This window comes from Lonchura striata, chromosome 8, assembly GCF_050655825.1.
Source record: "Lonchura striata isolate lonStrDom1 chromosome 8, ASM5065582v1, whole genome shotgun sequence".
Lineage (NCBI taxonomy): Eukaryota > Metazoa > Chordata > Aves > Passeriformes > Estrildidae > Lonchura > Lonchura striata.
The window spans coordinates 6,578,297-6,599,455 of NC_140710.1; the positions used below are offsets into that span (position 1 = coordinate 6,578,297).

The 21,159-nt window shown below is 36.8% G+C and overlaps 1 protein-coding gene across 5 annotated transcripts in view; it reads left to right on the plus strand.

The window, feature by feature from the left end:
• The window catches only part of FAF1 (Fas associated factor 1), a 159,924-nt gene that overhangs the window by 16,720 nt on the left and 122,045 nt on the right, over nt 1–21,159 (plus strand). For 4 of the 5 annotated variants that reach the window (XM_085586271.1, XM_085586272.1, XM_085586273.1 and 1 more), the window contains exons 2-3: nt 3,762–3,830; nt 19,332–19,378. In XM_085586271.1, coding sequence (XP_085442397.1) covers nt 3,762–3,830; nt 19,332–19,378 — 116 coding nt within the window. Of the gene's footprint in view, nt 1–3,761; nt 3,831–3,856; nt 6,714–19,331; nt 19,379–21,159 lie in introns of those variants that run through there. The other variant, XM_085586274.1, reaches the window with a different exon arrangement.

Consider the following 21,159-nt stretch of genomic DNA (forward strand, 5'->3'; position numbering starts at 1 on the left):
GAAAAGCAGGATGCAAAGAAAGTTGTTTTAACATTCAGTAACCTTATCTTCAGAATCTGATTATGCATTCAGCACACAACAATAGTTTTCTCATCTTTGCATTCGTTTTCCTCTTGTGTGGTCTGGAAAAGCACAGAAGTGATTGCAGAGTCTCTGGAGCTGCTGTGAAGGCTGAAAATGATATCCTAGATTTACAGGAAATGCAGGGAGGAGGAGGAACTTGTTCTACCTTTTCTTCTCCTTTGTCCTCTGAAAAAATTATTTGGTTTCTTTCTGATGTGTAAAGGTTTACAAATCAGTGAGCCTTCAAGGTTTTACCTTTTCTGTGGTGGTTTGTTTCTTTCATCTTTTGATGACTTAGAGGATGTGCAGGTTGTTCACTGAAACAAGATTTAGTAGTATTCAGGTAGGAATTTTCTTTTAAAATATTTAATGCCTTCTGTTAAGTAGGTCTCTCATGAAAGTAAAGCTGAATAAAAATCTGTGAATAATAAAAAAAGTCTCCTCAGCCCCTCTCTTTACTTGCTCAAAGATGCATTTTTTGCATCTTTAGGGCTCATCTGCTGTTCTATCTTTTTAAGGGTTTTTTCACTTATGTTTCTGAACAAACTTAATTTTCTTTTTCCTATTAAATTTTTGTTTGTTTCTTGCTTGGGTAGGATAAAAGGAATAAACATGAAGAAAAAAATCTTTATGTATTGTAAATAATGAAACCCTTTGAATTCTGTGTGCTTTTCTAGGTAAGTGAAGCATAGAGCCCTAAGGTGCCAGGTGTCCCTTGGTCTTGTACTAATGAAACTATTCCAAATATAATGAAAATACAGCCAGGTGATACGGGAACTAGTCCATTCAAAGAGGCCCTTATAAATATTCCAGCCATAGGAAAAGCTGAAATCAGCCCTTGCAATTAGGGATGAGAGGCAAACCCATGAGGAACCAGACTTTGTTAATTCTGTTGCTCACAGAACCTGCTGGTTTCTCTGTGTGTTTCCCTAAACAAAGCAAAGGCAGGAGCAGGCCAGGTTGTTCTGGGACTGATCTGTCATCGCAGAGCCTTTGGTGTCATGTCATGCTTGCCACTGAGGGACTGCCTGTCTTGTGTGCTTAATTTCTTAGGGAAAAGCAAAGACATGCAAATCAGATGATTTTCTTTAGTTTAGCTCGCAAGACATGATGCAGGTAGAAAGAAGCAGCTTTAATTTTTGGTTGCTGGGGGTTTTTGGTCTCAATGATGGCTTCTGACTTGATACAAGGATTTGTATGTCATAGTACGTAGTGTTTGAATGTTGAAATGCAATATGATAAGTGCAATATAATAAGATTCTAAATAATCTTAATTTGCTGCAACTCTGATATTAACAGTGTGTTGAAGATCTGGGAATGTCTGATCTATGGCTACATTGATAAGTAGCACTCATTCTTTCCTGATGCAATTCTGAAATGTTTGTTTTCTGTTTTGTTGACAACTAGCAAAAATGGTCTGTCTGGAAAGTGAAATCTTCGTTTAAGAACTCCTCTAAATCAGTTATGAAAAAGGACTGTAAAAATGGTGCAAAGATTTTTAACCAAAACTGTTTGTCTTGGCTATTAAGAATTCTGATGATTTTTATTTTCAGCTGGTGTTTACACCTGTCTGTTCTTGTTACCCAGTGACTCTGCATTGCTAAGTGACCAAGAGCAGGCTTCTGTTTTACATTGTAAATCACCAGAAAGATGATTCAGGAAGGATGCAGACACACAGGTGAATTAGCTGTTCAATTACTTTGCCCTCACTGTGATGAGTTAACTCCTTTCACTGTGTGCTCTGGCAGGAGGATAAGCTGATTTTGTTTAGTTTATCACAAAATGAGAGTATGCTGAAGTGAGCTGAATTGATTTGCAGTTAGTATGGGCTAAGAGAAGACAGTGGCAAGTCAGCAGAGCTGCAGGAGTGATAAAAAGAAGGGACAACTAAAATCCTGTTAAATGCTGTATTGTAAGTACCATCTCCTCAGCTTCATCTGCACAGCCCAGGGGTGAAAACAACACATTGTTGGTCAAGTTCTTATTGGAGGTTGGAATATGAGGTAGTGCTTAAAAAGGTCATGCAGATTTTGCATGACTGACAAATGAGAAATAGTAACTATTTCTGTAATGACCAAATTAAGTGTATTTCACTCAAATGTAAACAGAATCTCAGACTTCTGCAGAGCTTTTTCTCAAAACAGGATTTTTTGCAGTAGATATGTATGTTGACATCAGTTCCAGTGTAGGTTGATGGTAGTATGAACTATCCTGTGATTTCAGAAATGACAACAAGCTCAAGGCCTGTACTCTTCAAATCTACTGGCATAAATGTATAAGCATTTGCTGGGATTGTGTCAAAGTTCTGTTCCATTTTTAACTTCAGAAATAACTGCAAGAAATAATGGAAAAGAAGGCAAAATGATGCTTCTGAGGAGCAAAGTGGTATTTTTTTAGCATTCCCAATATGAAGTGGGAGCAATTCAGCATTAACACAGCATGTTCTGGAGTGGAATAATCTTTATCTTGTTGCAGAGAGGATTGATGTGGTCATGAGAGCACTGTGTAGCAGTAGAAACTGCTGCCTCCCCTCTGCAGGCAAAATTCTCCATAATTTCATCTTGTGGTCCTTCAGACTGGTCCATTTTGTAGTGACAATACTGCATGTAGTGCTTTGTAAGTGTGGAATTTTTTTGGGTTGAATTTAGGAAGAGAGAATTGACCTTGAGTTTTTTCATGATTTCTTCACTTTATGTTTTCATGGTTGTAAATTGGGAAAAAAATAACATGGGAAGTATATGCCCTGATGGCTCTTTATGTCATGGAAGGAAAAAAGTGTCTGTTTAGCCTCCTTCTCTTACAACATAAAGGGAATCAGGAAAACTGACCTGTTTGTTGCTGCTATCTAGCTGTGTACCATTAGTGTTAAAAGGTTTGGTTTTTTTATTTTTTGGGTGCAGTTTTATATACCACAGTTTTATATAACTGTGTGGTAGAGCAGAAGGAACACAATCACGTTTCAGATCTTGTAGAAGTCCAAACCCTCTTGTGTGTTTGAATACATTTAGAATGGTTAAGACGAAAGATAAATTCCAGAAAGAAAGTCAGCTGTTTCCTTTTTTCTCTTTTGATAAAACAGATCTGATATAATGTGAATGGTAGCAAATATGTGGCAGAATGAATAGCAATGCTCTTCCTGCTGAAGTTGAATAGGTGAAAAGGTCTGGGTATCAAAAAAAGGCAGCAGGTTGCTGCATCTCAGTTTTTGCTGAGTAGAGGTGCTCTTGTGTTTGGAATTAAGCTCTGTTCAAAATATGGTTTTATGAGGGTTAACCTTAAAAATGCTATTGTGTTAGATTTCTTGAATTAGGTAAAACCAGTGTACAGGGCTAGAACTTCAAGGTTTTTTTGTTCCCTTTTAAAGTAGTATGAGTGCTTCATAGATTTGAATTCAGAGACTTCTCAAAACACCTTTATGGGACAACACTATTGTCCTGATTTTACAGATAACTACTTGGTCTTGCTTCCCTAGGTGGCTTGCTCAAGGTTACACAAGAGTCCTCTGGTGGAACAGGGAATTGTACCTAAATGTTTGATGTTTAAAACTTGAAGTCTGATTTCTGGGTTACCCGTTTGTAACAGAGAGGGAAACCTATACCTTTCCTGTTGTCCTGCTGAAATTAATTGAATTATAGGTATTAATACCCTGATTTTGATCAATGCTTTTAATTCTGTTTACTGCTTCTTTTTATTTTTAGGCATGTACTGGTATTGAAAATATTGATGAAGCTATAACGTTGCTTGAACAAAATAACTGGGATTTAGTGGTAAGTATTCTAAGAAAATGACTTCATAGATCAACCCCACATAACAGTGACATGGCATTTTGCTAAGACAGCTGGTAGCTTTATTTCAAATTTGGGGGTGTCTCTTGGCTGAGACAAACAGGCTGTTATGTGCAGACTGCTTCTGGCCTGTTAAAGCCTCATCTCCAAGTAAATGTGATCCTGGGTTAAACAAACCCTGCTCTGCTGTGATTATCTTCAGGCTTTTTTAATTTCTTTCTTGTCCTGTAAAGCCATGTTTCATATTGTCATATTTCCTTTAGTTTCCTCTTGTCTTCATTTTGTAAGAAGTGTTATGAAGGTAGTGTTTATAGAAGAAGACCTGTGTGTACACACATGGGTTTTGAGGATTTAGGTTCCTGTGGAAGAAATGGAAGATGAAACAACTTTTTCAAATTTTCATGTGCTTTTAATTTAAAATTAGAATTGTTGCTCTTCTGTTGTTGGTGGTTGTGCAGAATTGAGTCAGATAATTAAAGCCATAACTTTTAGATTTGGTGATATCCAGACATCATTAAGTACAAACAAAAAACCCAGCAAATACTCATCCTGGAAAAACCTCTCATTTATTTTGTCATAAGGTTCAATGTGCAGACAAATAGGAAGAAACCAATAAAACCAAGCAAAGTAGACTTAGGTGTTTTAAGGCTCTTCATAGGATTAGTAAATAAAGAAACTATTAATCCAATTTCTTAAGGTTTAGAAGTGTAAACTACAGCAAACTTAATTAAAAGGTGAGTAGTCTTCCTTTAAACTGTAAAACTTTCAATTTCCTCCTTGTTTTTTTTTTTTTCTCTTTTCCAAATGAGTGACCTTTGGACCAGCCCAAAATATCAGAAAGTTATAATGAAGAAAATTAGATTTCATATCAGATTAGATTTCATTAGATTTGAAAATTAGATTTCATATTAGGTTTGGCTATCCATAGCCAAAATTGGTTATGGATATAGTTTCAACTGTAACCTATTGTAAAAATCCAGTACACTTGAAACTACATGTTAAAATGAACACAGTCTTTATTTTTCAACATGTCAAGGTATGAGCAAGTGTGAGACACCAGTGAGCAGAAGGGAGTGTCTGTCATCAGTAGCTTCAAACAGAAAAACCCAGATGTGTGTTGAGTGATGGAGTTAAAACATCTTTTGTCATAGTTTGTAGTGACATGGCATGAGCGCTTTTAAAAATTCAGGTGTTTACTGGAAGGCAAGGAATAGCCTTGTGCATTTTGTTCAGGTTGTGAAGTTCCCAATACAATCCATTAGATCTGTTGCATGTGATTTTGGGGGATTTGTAAATTGTGTGCATTACAATAAATGGCCAACAGGTTGGGTCGAATGAGAGAGCTGCCATGAAAAATGGTCAGAATAAATAAGTCACTTCTGAGACTCCAGAATGAGCAGAAAGCAGAGTGAAGTTTCTAAAGCTATGAGAACACCTTTAAATATTTAATTTTATTAGTTATTACTAGATGATCTAGAAGTAGAATATAGAGAGGAAAGAAGTAATGACCCAAATGTGCAAGCTTAAAAAAGGCATAGGGAAAGTAAGAAAGGGTAGAAAATTAGGAATGCAAGAGGTACTTGAGGAAGGTACATAGTTTTTAAAGCTAGGCAGAAGATGAATGAGCGGAATAAAAAGGAATGTCTATGAAAAGGAAGTGGTAAGTTGTAGAAGAAAAAAATAATATTGAGGAGACTGTAAGTGAAGGAGATGCCCTAAGGGTCTGTCATTAACAGGACACTGGCTCATTTTTATTCAAAGTAGCCTTGTAAAAAAGGGAGTGGGAGTGAAAGCCAAATCCTGCTAATCTAACAAGGAGGTAGAAACCAAAGAATGAAGGAAGAGAACAGTGAAGAAAAGGAGTTCCTGGGGTGTGAGAGAATCAAATATCTCTGTTAGGAAAGGGTTTTTAGCATTGCAGAAGAACTTGAGGAAAGGCTCATGACTTACCAGAAATGTAGTATTTTTTATTTTGGAATTAAAAGTGCATGATCCATGTGGTGATTTTTTTTTGTTTGTTTGTTTATGTTGCATTTTTTTATAACTTAGATTCAGTAGTCAAGTACAGATTCAATGCCTAGAAACTGGGGAGGGTTTGCTTTAATTCAACCAAAAGGTCTTAGGGTTTTTTTAGCTGAGATGATAAACTTATGAAATCCTTCAGTTTGGCACTAAATACGTTGTTCAACTCAGAGCAAAACTTCTTTTGATTTCTAAAAAGGAAAGTAAGGAAAACCAAACTTGAAGAACTTGGGTCACAGTTGATGAAGACAGTAGTGAAGTAATAATGATTTTGGTAAGGGCTCCTCTGCCATCCTTTGGCTCCCAGTGTTCAGTAAATGGCAAGAACACAATTTCTGTTTTCTCTAATTTCACTTCGTTTTCTGCATCTGATTCGGAGGCTTTTAAATGTCGATTCCTTTACTTCTATGATGTTGGAAATAAAATCAGAAGTCAGTATTTGATGAGGAAATCTTCTGTGGGGCACCCAGGCTACTAAGTAGGAAGCTAAGCAAATCCCATTCAGATGTCATCAGCCAAAGCTCAGGGGCACTCCCGCAGCAAAAGGGGGAAAAACCAAAAACATAAGGAAGTTCTTGTCTCAAAGAGATTGTTTACTCTTGCTTTTCACTCAGTAAATCTGTATCTCAATTCCATGTTCCTGTTCGGGGAAAAAAGTCGTGCATTATCAGAGGCTGTGCTAAAGACCCACGTTGAAGATTCCCTTGGGCACCTGTTGCTTCTTGAACTCTCTGACACTCAGCTCAAGGGCGTTGTTATTTCTCTGGGACGTCAGCCAAAATAACCAAAAGAAGGAGCCCTGGTGAGCTGGAAAGCAGAAGGATCCCAAACAGAAACAGAGAAGTAGGTACTGACATGGGCTGACAGAAATGTACATCAGAATGCAGAGACAGTAGAGGTTATTAAGTTCACAAAACAAGTTTCTTGCATTGTGCTACAAGTAGTGTGTGTTTGTGTAAGCTTTTCTAAGGATTACTTTGCTTACACTGAAGAAATATTCCTTCTGCTTACTTCATCGCTGCATTTTTTCCCTCTGGTCTTGCTAGAATTTAGTATTAAGGGTTAAAATGTCAGCAGTGTCTTTCTTCTTGCTGTTACTAAGTTCTGTATCTTTTGGACATTCGGTTTTACCTTTAAACAGAGCTAAACCTGGGTTTAGTGTAAGGCTCTCTTTTCTGAATTTAGTTTTTCTAATAGTCACTTTTGTTTTTTCTTAAGAATTAAACAGAATTCCTTTTTCTTTTCAGTTTAGAACTGAAACATCAGCTTCCTATTTTAGAGCTCTAAAACGTTACTTTACTCCCTCTTAGAAGTCTTCATCTCTAATCCTCTATATGGGATACTCTAAGACAATATAAACTGCCTCTAATTTATCTTGACTTGGGTACTGGATGTAAATATCTCAGGGTTCTGTATGTTTTATAGTGCTCAAAGCAGTTCTATGTGTTTTGCAGTAGCTGCTTGAAGCAATACAGGAAACTGTCTTTCATAAATGTTTGGTTGCTTGGCTTTGTTCAAGTGCTCAAAATAAAATTGGTCACAAGAATGCTGCAGAGGAATTCATATGCAGCAGCAGTGTAAAAACTGCTTGGTGGGATCATGAAGCCTAATTTTGCCAATAATTAGTTCCCCTCTGGTGCAGATGACTTGGCCTTTGTGGTGGTCTGCTACATATAGAGCAGCTTAGGGTTTTTCTGTGTTAGAACACTGTAGCCTAATTATAGGGCTTATTATAGGCTGGGCGATGAAATGTTTCAGATGTTCTGTGAGATACAGAAGATCAACATAGATAATATAATGATCTCTTCAGGCATTCTGCTATAAATGGCTGCAGCTCTCTTAAGCCTCCCAGGGTTGCTGGTATGTTATTTCTTTTAGCTCTATTAATTTACAGTAATTTTTACCATCTGAGGAAGCAGAAGTTAGGAATTTCTGTCCATTGTAAAGGCTGGTGGTTTCATAGCTTGCCCATTTAGACTCTGACCTTCTCTTTTGGCATGTGAAGGTAAGAATGACAAATACATCTTAAACTTTGTGTATAAACAATAAAATAAAGGTGTGAAAAATTCCAACTCTGTGTCTGTTGATAAGTTTCTGATGATGGTACATATTTAAAGAAAATCACCTCTTAGTGACTTGACCTTATGCTCCGTGGACCTTTGTTTATGTGAGATTATTACACAGGTGAGAGCTCTTTGCTCTCTTGAGATCCCGTGCTTGAATCTGTGCATGAAAGTAAGTGAAGTGGTCTGCTCTGCCTTTCACAGATTTAATGAAAAAGTCAAGTCTTTCATATGCAGCATGACTTTATATTCTGTATTGGTAATCAGAACAGGATTTTTGAATGAAGAACAGAATTCACCACACTTAATTTTCTGCTTTTTCCAGGATGGCCATTTCTATTTTTACTCCTGTTCCCTGGTTTAAAATTGTTTTTATTTCATGTCTTTTCCAAGAGACATTGTAATATAGGTACTTTTAGTATTGCTTTAAGAAAAAAAAAAATAATCAAAATTTATTGATGAGGGGTGAGAGGGCCATTTACTTTCCAATATTCAGATTACTTGTAAATATATGTTTAATGATTGTATGTATACAACCCCTTCCAATTTTTTATTTTCAAAATGACCTTTGTGCCTTCCTGCTATACTTGGCTTGATTATTCTATATTCTGGTAGAGGATCAAAGCACGGTATAGCTTCAGTAAAACCAGCAGTTTAGTGCACCTGGAGATGGGATGAATTGCAGTTCCTGTCATACTCAGGTTCCAAGAATCACCTGACAAGAAATTATTCTCTATGGAAGGAGAAACTATATATTTTGAACATCTGTTTTTATAAAGCTTCAACTCTTAACTAGAACTTCTAATTTTAAATGGATAACTTAGATGGGGTTTTTTTGCATCCTGCTTGTAAACATCTTGGAAAATATTTGTCAGGGTTTTTTTTTTTTTTTTACTCTAAGTACCAATTTTGTATATGTGTATTTACATCTGTGTAATGTCTTGTGGAAAAAAGTAACTGAACAGACAAAAGAATTGAATTGAGAAAAATCAGGTAGGACTTGGCAATTTTTTATTTCTCTTGGAGGTGCCCATTTATGGGCAATGGGAATGGCAAAAAGTGGGCTCTTGACAGTTATCAGCAATCTGTTGTTTGTATCTTCCAATGCTCTAACCAGTAACAATCCTTTTGTTAAAATGTGTAGCAAATTTGAGTAGGAGCTGGGAAAACTGATACCCTTAGATTGTTTTTTGTCTCTCTCTGGTTTGCCCTGATACAGCTTTGATGTTGTCTCTCTCTGTGTGTTATTTTGATTGATTTGAATTAGTCTGCCTCCAGAAACTAGGTGATTAATTTGAGTTTGGCACACAGCCCTTTCTTTTCCTTAAATGTGGGGCAGTGTTCAGTGTATGTTTATGTCCTGTGTTCAGCAGCTCTGCTGTTGCATTGCAAGGCTGTGTTTCAGTGGCTGGGAACCAGGACTGCACTTCATGGTGATGGTGTTCATCACACTGGCCCTTCCATTTTGTATTGCTGACCTGCTGTTTTCTTTACTTTAGAATTGCACACTGAATATGGCACAGATTTGACAGCACTCACTGTGGGACCAGTGAAAAGTTCAGGGTTTATTCCTCTCATTAGAACTAGATCCGAGGGATTTTCACTGTTGGGAACACGGGCTTGTCTGTGTATTAATAACATTCTCCCTGTGGTCAGATGAACAGTCACATCTGCCTGGTGGAAGCAGAGGTTTGTATATTTTTTTCTTTTTTTCTAAGGAGCATTTAAAGTTTTGTTTTAGACAGGTGTTCTTTTGTGGATCTGGGTGTCCTGTGGAACATGTTCTTGTCAGCTCAGCAGGTTTATTCTCACTGTTACTGCAGTGAGGAGCCTGTCCAGCATTCACAACCCTGCTGCCAGCAGAGAGAAGGAAGAAGGAAGCCCTGGGTTTGATAATCCCAAGGAGTGTTGGTGGATGGGCATCCCATGGGCATGGTGCCTGTTCTCCAGGAAATTCAGGAGTTGCAGGTTTTTTTGTGTGTTCAACTGCAGCATTAATCTCTCCTAGTAGGACACAATTGTATGTGAACTTGTCTTTTACAAAGGACTATAGAAATCCCCTTTGGAAGTCTTTGATGTATTTTCTATTAAATTAGGGATCCCTGCTTGCAAAAATTGTATTTCTCATTCTCCATATTTCCAGCGTTTTGCAGCTTTCAAAGTGACATTTGTGTGTCTTTGAGTAAGCTCAGATGCATGCTGTGTATTTTATACAGCTGGGTGGTAGCACAGAAGGCTTGTTGATTCTTAAAAACAGTATTAAATTAATTGTTTTTACTTTCTTTCAAATGCCATAATCTTTGCTAAAACACATTTCCTTTTAATGTATTTTTTTAATGGAAGATTATATGAAATGTGTAGGACTGTAGGCAGTTGTAATAGTGGTGTGTCTTTCCACATAGCTGTATGCACGTTCATTCATTTAAAAAAAAAAACTAAAACAACCCCCAAAAACCAACTTTATTTATGTGAGGGTAACAAAGGGGCTGTGATTATGTGTTTTATGGCTGTATTTTGTTGCTGTGATGAAGTATATGAAATTTTAGTTCTCTTTCTGACCAGAAAGAGTGGAGGAGATTCTTAGGTAAAGCTTTGCTAGCAATATTGTAAATTGAAATGTAAATTCTGTCTCTCCTTTTCAAATAACAGATGGAATTTAGTTACTTAAATAATTTAGATTTTCAGCTACTTAAGAAATAACCTCAAGTTTTTCTTGTATAGTGATCAAACAAGCAATGGGACTAATATATGTAGATTTCTGTTCATGGTGAAAGACTCTTGTTTCTTTTAACAGAGAATTTTGTGCTCTGAGAATAAACAAAAAGCAGCACCTGAGATCCCAGTCCTGCCCCATACTGCTGAAGCTCTGTGCTTGCATCACCCACCAAAAATAGTTTTTACAAATACTTTTTTTAGAGGTGCTATCTCTGTATTGGTAGTTTCTACAAAGATTGCTTAGCATTCATTTGTCCTGAGCCATTCAAATTTCAGAACAAATTTTTAGACTATACTCACAGTGAATCGGCTGCTATGAGGTATGTGTAGTTTATTACCCTGTGACTGTGACCTATTTAGTTGAACTAAAAATTCCACACATCTTATAAACACGTGTTTGACAAGTGTTTAGTCTGTCATTGAGTCGTTGGGACTATGTGAGTAGGAGAAAAACTAAGTAAATTATTTAAGAACAGCATCTGTGCCAGTGCTTTTTGGAAGTGAACGTTACTTGTGAAAAAATTTACCACAAAAGCTAGGAGCCATCAAGAGCCATCAGAATTTCAGAGCAGAGTGTCTTAAAAATGGATTTACTTACAATACTGTTGAATATCTGTTGAACAGAAACTGTTGAACAGTTTCTAGTTTTATTTCAATAAAGTCTCCTTAGTCTGTCCTGGGTTGCTGCCCCCAGCTGTTGGAGAAATGCTGAGACAACTTGTTACATTACTTCATCTTGGTATTTTCTGCTTTCCAAACTTTTAAACTAAATCTTGCATAACTTTTTTTTTTTTTGATTATGGATTAGTGATTAGGCAGTTGGCTGACTACAGCTGGGGTCATTGGAATACTGTTGATATTTCATTTTATTATGGCTTTTCAGTGAAGGGTTCTTAGGCTTTTGGCAGTACTTCTATGACGTTTTGTGTCCTGAGTTCTTGTGTCCTGAAATTTCTTCCCTGGTAGTACTTTCTAAGACCTAGTATGTTACCATGAATGACTAAAAACCAATTTTTAAAAAATAAAACTGAACAACAACAAAAAAATATTGTCATGAGGTAGCTTATCCCTAAACTTTGCATTTTAGTGTTGCCTTTCAAATTTACATACAATAACTAGGAGAGGGGTAAAAATATGGGCATTCAGAACATTTTCCAGCATTCATGTCAAGGCATAGCCTTTGATTTATCTGACTCTCCTACTTTCTATCTATGAATGTTTTTAGGAGTAATAAGATATGTTTTGGTATTAAGCATGAGCATTCCTTGCTTATAGAAGGTGAAGCAGCATTAATGTCAAAGCTGTGACATTGATGACTAAGACCAAGGTACTTGTATGCGTGTCAAAACAGAGACACCTCATGGGCTACTTTCCCTTTCTGTGTGAATGAGTTTTGAGTGGGTTGTTGAGAGTAGATTATTTTGCTTTATTCCTGCTGAACTAGAGTCAGCTCAGGTACATGCTGATCCTTAAGCTTCTTAGAAATCTGTACATGGTCTTTACTTTCACTGTGCCAGGAAAACACATTCAGTTATGAATATTTTATTTCCATTGCACTTCGTTTGGGGAATTAGGCAGTGGCAACCTAGAATTAAGGAACTCTGCAAAATGCAGTGGGTTTTTTTCCTCAGAATTTTAGAAGTATATCTAACTGTTGAAAGGCTTCCTAGTGCATTTAGGCATGTTGTAGGAGTGACAGGAAAAAATTTGCTGAAGCCACCAAAGATGTAGGAAGAAATGGGAAACCACATCTAGAGTGCTAATTGTAAATTATTTCAACGCGTGCTTTCTTGCTGATGAAGTGAATCATCTGTATGAATGTATTCATGTGGCATTTTTTGATGAAATGTTAATTTTTTGCTTTATTAGCAATTCTATTGTTTTGCAGCTTTTCATGAAGTATATTTGTTGTAAAGAAAGCAAGCTGAAATAAAGCAGAATGCATAGAAGACATTTCATTGTAGTTCAATTACGGTTTTTGGTTAAATTTTAACCACGATGGAGACAAATATTGTCATTCTGTATAAACTTTGTGGGTGTAACTTCACGTCTAGCACTTGGAAATACTTTTGAGACTTGCAAAGCTGGGGAGATGCCAGCATGTATAACATAAGCTACAGGAAAAAGCTGACTCATTCCTTTGCCTTGAAAAGCCTGCCAAAAATAACACAGGTAGAGATTGCTTCTCTTACTACTGAGGCACAATTTTGTTATTCAAGTATTACTGAATTAATTAAAAACCTAAATGGAATAATATTTTTTTTTATTACTTAAACTCATAGCAGTCAATTTTTGGAACTTCTGAAAATAATGGTTTCGAAGTAGCTGTGTGTGTAGTAAGGTAACCTTGTTTGTAAAAAGCCTCTTTGTGGTTAAAGTGATTGGTATTTCTGCAGAAGGTTTCATGGAATTTCTTGTTTGGAATACACATCTCAGACTTGCTTGTAACAGGTGAGATTTGGTAGTTGCATAAAGCTGTTCAGAAGCCACATTCCTCTGCTTGGGAATCTCAGGGTCCAGTGTGGATGTCTTGGGGCAGAAAGACATGGTGATAGTTAATACAGCTGGTTTCAGTAAACCTTTGTTGTATTAATCCACATTGATTGCAGGATTTGACTAATACAGGATGATTTCGTCAGCACCGGTTACTAAAACTTTTGTGGTTTATTCTGGAATTTTCTACATTTTTATTGTTGTAAACTGCAAGAGAAGTCTGTGCATGGTCTTGTGTTTTATCCAGTTTCCCAAAATGACAGTATAAGGGTCAGAGCAATTGTTTTGATGTGTCTGCACCTGCCAGTACCCATTATTACCAGTTCTGATGAAAATTATTCCCAAATCAGTATTTGCAAAAAAGAAAGTTATTAGCAGAGCATTATTTCAAAACATCTACTGTTATTACTGGAATATATGCATACAGCAGAGTCCTGTGAGTAGTTTCATTTTAAGAAATACTTCTGTGCTCAAAAGGAACTAATAAATCTTTGCACTTCTCCAGTTTTGCTTTACTGTTGCATGTGAAAATGTTCCTTTGTCCCTTAGATTCATGGTTCAGAAGCAATTTGAAATTCACTTTTGCTTTCTCAGTCCTTTTGTGGATGCTTTGTGTCACTAATGCTTTCCTTTATCATTTAGTTATTTGGTTTTCCTCTTTCTGGATAATATTTGTTCAGTTTTGGTTTTGCTCCCTTTTTTTTTAATAAAACCCCTTCTCTCCATTGTGGAAAGCATTTGGAATTCTATTGTCCATTTATTTTGTTTGAACATCAAGTAAAGAATGGATTTTAAATATTTAGGAAAAGTTTCTAATGTGAAAACAGAAAATTAGAGTAGGAGTATTGTATATCAGGGAGAATATCACATTTAGCACAAATTAGGAGTAGAGTTATTTGCAGTGGACTGACAATTGTAAACAGAGTTTTATTAATTACCCCTTTTTTTGCTGTGGAAATATGTAATAAAATAAAAAAGACAAAAAAAATTGTTATGAATTCTTAATGAGGGACTTTTAGTGTATTTCATTACACTTCTTTAAATTCAGTAAATCTTGAGTGATTCTCAAGCACAGATGAATACAGACTAATATTTCCAAAATATAACAGCTGGAGTTTTTTTTTCTGCAGAACTCAAAACCACAGTATGTTTGTCTTGTGTGTCATCTCACCCTCTGTAGTGAGGTTTTGTATGTTAGTTTTGGTATTATATTCACTTAAACAATCAGAAAAAGAAATCTAATATTAAATGCTGAAAGAGTCAAATATTAAAACCAGTTTTTCTGTGTTCTGAGTATGAAACAACAAAATGCTTGTTTTTTTTAGTTGTAATTCTAAATTCTGTCCTACAAGTGGCTAACGCCTCTTCCTGTCTTTGCCTCTGTTAATGTAGAAAACAACATGGGGTAAACTTTCTGCATTTGTGATGTGACATGAATTATTTTTATATTGAGAATATATTAAGTGTATAATAGGAAGGAGAGGCAAAATGAATAGTAAAGAGACAAAATGCAGAACTTTGGTTTTTTAGCTTGCCAGACATGTTAAACTGAAAATAAAATCTGAGTTTGTAGCATCTGGGGGAGTATATAGATTTTTGGAAGTCATAATAAATAAATCCTCTCATAAAAAAAAAAAAAACCTTTTACTGAGTTTCATAGAAATAATTAAATATGTGGTTTATGAGGTTACTGTGTTAAGTTGAATACACAAAAAAATTACTAATGCTGTAACTCTGAATGTGTCAGAAAACTGGGGGGTTGGAAGAAAATGCCCCATGAGCAAGTTACTCCATTATAATTCCCTGTGACTTTCTGAAGCACATGATGTCATTTGGTTGGACATCTTTGGGTTTTGATCATTTACTGTGGCAGTTCCTATTACCCTGTCTCGAGATCTCATTTGTGTACTGCGTTTGTTTAATGTAAACCTCCTCAGTTTCTAGCTAAACAAATGTAAAGCTCTGCAAGGGCTTTGCTAAGTAGACTCAAGTGGTCTCACTTGCTGCATGCAGTGAAACCTAAATAAGGCTTTTGGAATTCTCTGGGAGCAGCTTGTGCTGGTTGTGTTAAGCTGGTTTGGTTATTTATCCTGGTGAAACTCGTGCATCTCTCGGGTTATTTACATCTCAGGATTGTTCTTCCAGCCCTGTGCTTCTCCAACTTGCTTTCTCCTTTTGCTTTTCCATGTGTTTTCTAGTGCCCTGTTTTGGAGAGTTGATCTTGCTGTGTGCTTTGTAAAACCTCTTTCTCTTCACTGGGATGGAGCTTCCAAAGGAGAGATTTTCAGGGGTCTGTATGTGTGAGCCACAGCCATTGTGTGCTCTGGAGGTTGGGAAGGAGAGGGGAGGAACATGAGGTGGCCACTGAGGAGGAGCTCCCTCCTCACCCATTGCAAAAGCCTTTAACTGCTCTTTTGCCTGGGACTGCCTTTAGCTCTTAATTAATCTAAAGATCCCTTTTAAATTCTGCGAATTCTGGAAATTTAAAAACTACCTGCCAGCTGTAATTCATGAAGAGGAAGGAACCCCTTGTCTCGTTTGAATATTCAATCACTGTACGTAGACTTCTGCTTTTAAATAATATGATTGGTAAATCCAGTCGATCTTCAACCTTTGTGGAAAACCCCTGAGTATTTACAACTTGTGACTTGAATATTTGTGCTATTTAAAACCCCATATTATTCATAGGACCCTGCGATGAGAATCACTCTAAGATGTGCTTCATTGCTTTTAAATGGTTAGCACTAAAATTGTGAATTTTGAAGGAAGTCATTGATGTTGTTTCAATAGGTAGTTAAGGAATGGTGGTTCTTGGTTTTCTTTCTAACACTGTTTTGTAGTCATAAAAAATAGTCACAATTAGTCAGAATGGACTAATCTAGTTAATATTGCCTTGAGGAAAAGTTCTAAATTTCAGTCTGCTATACAGTCTTCTTTAGGCACCTAAATAATTTCAGAATGCCATGGATTTTTTTATGTTGTCCAGACTTTTAATGAATTTGGTAACCTTTCATTAACCCTATTGCTTTATTGTACCCAGTTTTCGAGAAACAAAAAAAGTTGGATTGAATATATTTCAGTACGGTAACTTGGAAGTGTGCTGCTGAAAACAACACACCAAAAAATATGTTACTTTGAACCTTTGTAATGGGCACTTGTCAATCCAGTGTTATATTACATTCTATATGACATCCCTTTTCATTTAAAAAACCCCCAGGACTCACAGGATCTTTATCAAGATAACCTGTGCTGTTGGATGGTGGAGTCACAGGTTCTTGAGACTGGAAGTTGTTTCTGGATGTCTCTCTGGCCCAAGGCAGGTCCAATTAGGTCAGGTTATGCAGTACTTAATGAATTTTTAAATAAGCTGTTCCACCTCTTGGCTATATGATTGCTATCCCTAAACAAAATGTATAAATCAAGAAGAGCTACATTCAGTTTATAATTTAATGAAATAAATTGTGGGCCTGGTAGTTGTTTGAAAGTTGCCATCAAAACAGAAATTATTCCATTTCAGGATGGGACAGCGTTATGGCAGAATTTGTGTATGGATAGCAGTAAGGCACACCTAGGATTCTTGGCTTTGGGAAAAATCTTCTGAAGCCCCTGTAATTTTCCATTTAAGGTGAACTTTACTCTTGAAGCAGTTAGAAAGCTCAGGTACCCTGGATCCAGCAGGGGCACTCATGGATATGCAGTGTAAGAGCAGCAGAGGCACAAAGTGCTGCTTCCTGGTATCACTCTCAGCAGCAGGTTATTGGGAGCTGAAAGAGCTTTCTGATCCAGACATGGTTTCTTTATATCAATAACGCATAAATAAATTTAATGCACTGATTATTAAAATTGTTTCAAGAGTAGCACACATTTTTAATGACTATAAGTTAGCCACACGGGCTGGTTTTGGTGATCACAGGTCCCTGTTTGGGGAGACAAAAAAATGTAATATCTTGAAATGTTTGTATAAACCATAGAGATGAGAGCCTCTCTCAAAGGGGGCTGACACTGGGGAGGAACAGCCTGGAGCAGATCTTGCCTTAGTAACGTGTTCTTGTTTTAATTTCTTTTTTTTTTATAGTCACAACCTTCTCCCAATGAAATTCTAAAGCAGATGGTTGTTCCTTTTTCTTTTTTTCCTTTCAGGGTCTACTTATAGCTGTCTTGTTAGAACATGGATATTTAATATTTATGCAGTATGTACATGTGCACTGCTACCATTTGCTGTCTACATTATTTTAGTCTTCCATCTTGCTTAACAAACAGTGTCTGGACTCTTCAGTTTTACAGTGTGGTTAATAGAGGTCTTTCAATCAAAAAAGCACATAATGCTTCTGCTGTTTTTTCTTACTCCTGTGCCCCTTAAATGTCATCAAGTTTACAAAACTGGGGATATATGAACAAGTGAGTTATTCAGTTTAAAATAAAATAGCTTGAAGCCTCTATCGTATTTAACCCCTCTAACTAAGCTCAGAAGAAGTTTGAGCTGATTTAATCCTTTGAGACAGAGCTTTGACAGAAGTGTGAAAATGCCACATTGCTGTATTTCTTCACAGCTGAAGCAGATTCTTTTCCCCAAGTAAAGAGAATTTTGTTGCACCAGCAGATCATTACTAGTGTAGGTTCTGTGGTACAAAACCTGTGTTTGATCTCTGTATCTTACAGATGCAAAATAAAGGATAAATTTGTCTCTCAGCCAACTTTATCTGTTGACTGACCTGAATTCAATGTATATTGCTGAAGAGTATGGGAGGGAGAAGCCAATCCAGAAAAAGCCAAATAAACCAAAACCTCCTACTCTTTCCTGGAGGTTTATTAGATGAACACCATCAAGAGCTGTGTATGACTGCAAAAACCACAATGATGATAAATGAGACACGTTGTTAAAAAGAAACCACTGATTATTACCATGCACAGTGGATAAACTGATTTAAAACCTGATCTGGTAGGGAACTTTGTTTTCGCTGTAATTTGATACAGCCTCATGGGTTGTTGCTGTAGCTTATGGGTACCGCTGACCTTTTCCTTCTCTGCTTTTTAAATAATTATTAATGCAATATTTGTTTCTAAATGCAGGATAAATCGTATTGCAGTATCACAGTAATTTAGCTGAGTTCAGCAGTGAAATATTCTGACTTCATGTAGCCTTAACTATTAATAGAAATTGTAAAAAAGTCATGTATATGTATTCAGAGAAGCAGAAACCATAGCATTTAAATCTTGATTGCATCTATTTTTGTGTTTATTAAGCACTTACTTAAGCTGCATTTTTTTAATGTCAGTTTGAACAAATGGAGTTGATAGATGATGACTGTCACTAGTTCAGTCACAGGGTATGACTTTGTCCTCCTGGAGTACCAGGGAATCTCTGAACTGCTAAACATCAGTGTTCCCTTCTTCACTGGGGACCAGACACTCATTCACCAGGTGTTCTGGTCAACAGGTCAGGTATATCTGAGATGTGAGGATGGATATTAGAATTTGGTGAGGGTAGAAAATGGATGAGCTGCTGCTGGCACAGGAGAAAATGGAGAGTAGTGGGATGCTACAAGCTCTCTTTAATCTTGCTCTTAAACCTTCAAATGATTTGGACAGTGTGGAATGGTATTTAACTGCATAAACCCTGCTTTTCTGCTTGAGGATAGTTTTCATTTTTGGGGTGGTCCCTGGCAGCTGAGGAGGCTGGGTGGTGTCTGTGTGTGAGTGTGGGTGTGATGGAGCTGCTCTGGAGCTGCAGTTTGCTCCAGCTCAGTGCTTGGGCTGGAGGCACGCAGGGCGTGTGCAGCTGGGCAGGGGCAGGGGCTGGGCCATGGCTGGTGCTCCTGGGGAACATCCCATTTTCTGTGGATGTGCTGAGGCTGCCTGGACTGTGCACAGTTTTCTGGCTGTGTTTGGGATGTGTCCCCTGTGTGTGATACCGAAGGGTTGGACTGACTCAGCATGGGCCATGCAGTTTATTCCCAGGCATTCCACCTGGGAAATCCATTGCACTCAAACAGGAGTCTGAGCTTCAGCTCATGTTTGTTTTTCACTTAGATACCATAATGATAATATTGTTCACCAAGAATATTCACTAAATAGAGAGCATTGTAGGGCATGTTTTGAACCAAGCTGATCACTCTTCAAAACATATTATAAAAGTTCTGATGTATTTTTGTTCTGCATGCTTGACTCAGAATTTCTTTTCTCTTTTCAGGCAGCTATAAATGGTGTTATACCACAAGAAAATGGCATTCTACAAAGGTAAGCACAGAGGACTGGAGTAGTACATACAGAGAATGATGCTGGGTAACAGTTACTTTTTTTTCCTTCCTGAATCCTAAGAAGATGACATAATTCCCCTTTTAAAGCTGTTTCTGGAGCCACAAATTCTATTCCTGGCAAAGCTGATTTAACATTCAGTTTTTCCCATACTGATAGGGGATTAACTCAAACATCTATTCAAAATAGTTAACTTTTATTTTGAATTCAGTGGTGGTTGGGTCATTCTTTGCAGGGTTGTCTCTTTACAAAGATTGGGTGTTGGTATGCTTCTGGCTAAGTATTTATTCTTCCTTATGCATTTATAAAGGTATTGATATTCCATGCTTCCCTATTTCTGGCCAAAAACATTTGTACTTGGGGTTCTTTTTTTTTTTTTTTTTAATTTAATTACAGGCAGCAGAAACTGTGATAAAGTAAGGTTGTTCCCTTCTAAAAGTAGTTTTACTGATTTTCTTTCAGCTTCTGAATTAAATTTTGGCTTGCATACTGATGCTTGGATATCTTGAAGTCACTGAAATTTGATCTTCTAAGTGCTGATGAGGCAATTGAAAACAGCAGAACGGGAATTAAGCTACCTGAGAGAGACAGTAAAACAGTGTTTAAAAATTTTCAGAAAAATAATTAATGTACTATTTAAAAATTTTTAATAATTAAATAAGATATGTAATATAGGTAAAGTGGTGTTTGACATCTCTGTTAATGCTTACTAATTCAACAGAGTCAGGTTTTGATTTAGGATAAAACTATTTGTCCAGTAAAGTTACTAAATATATATTTACTGTAAGGCCTGCTTAGTCCATGTGAGATCAAGCCTTGGTTGTGTGGAGCACTCATTCTGCGTACAAGTTTGGATCTCAAAGCATTTCTATCCAAAATCCCAGAATGTTTGGTTGGGTAGAAGAAGCTGAGGAATAATTAGTTAATGCCTGTCTTCAATCACAAGGTGGTCCAGTGCCCAATTACATTTTTCTTTCACAGTAATTTATTAATTTTTAGAGATTATTAGATAGTCAATTGTGTTTCAAATGGGTATTTTTGTTACTTTATTTTTGTCTTGTTTTGTATTCTTCCAGTGGAAGTGGTTTAAAGGGAGGCTCAGAAGATTTAGAAACCTGGTTTCCAGATAAGGCTTACTTTACTGATGTGGGGCTTTTTATGTTCTGTTAGAGGTTGCTTGTCAGATACGTAGGATGCCTTTTTTGGTGGAATCAAATAAAATTAATACAACTGGACTTGAAGCAAGTTAATTTATTGAAGGGAAAAAAGTACCCTTTGTTGTATAATTCAGTTGCTTGTTTTGTAATTCAGTCCTGAGAACTGGGATATTAATTGCTTCTTGGGTCTACTAACAGAATTGTTACTTAATTGTACTTAATTCATACTTGTCCACCAGGCTGAAGAAAATAATCTATCACTTGGTATTTATACTTTGTTAAATACTGAAAATTAGGATGTTTCCTGTACTCCTTAGAGTTCTGATGTGGGCCTTTGACTTTTGAGCCACAGGTCTGAGCGTGGGTCTTTGTAGCTGGGCATTCATCCTTCTGAGCATGCTGATGTGAGAAGTGAAGGAGCCCCTTGTTTTACAAGCATAACATGTTTTTCTGGTACAAATGTGAAAGGCACAATGATGGGATTTGCAGTAGCTGAGTACTGTTGCACTTCAGTGACATGCATGCCGTCCACATTTGCATCCATTTTTTAAAGTTTTTAATGTTAAGACTTTTTAGGTTCAGGTTTTTAGAGTTCAGACCTCCTCT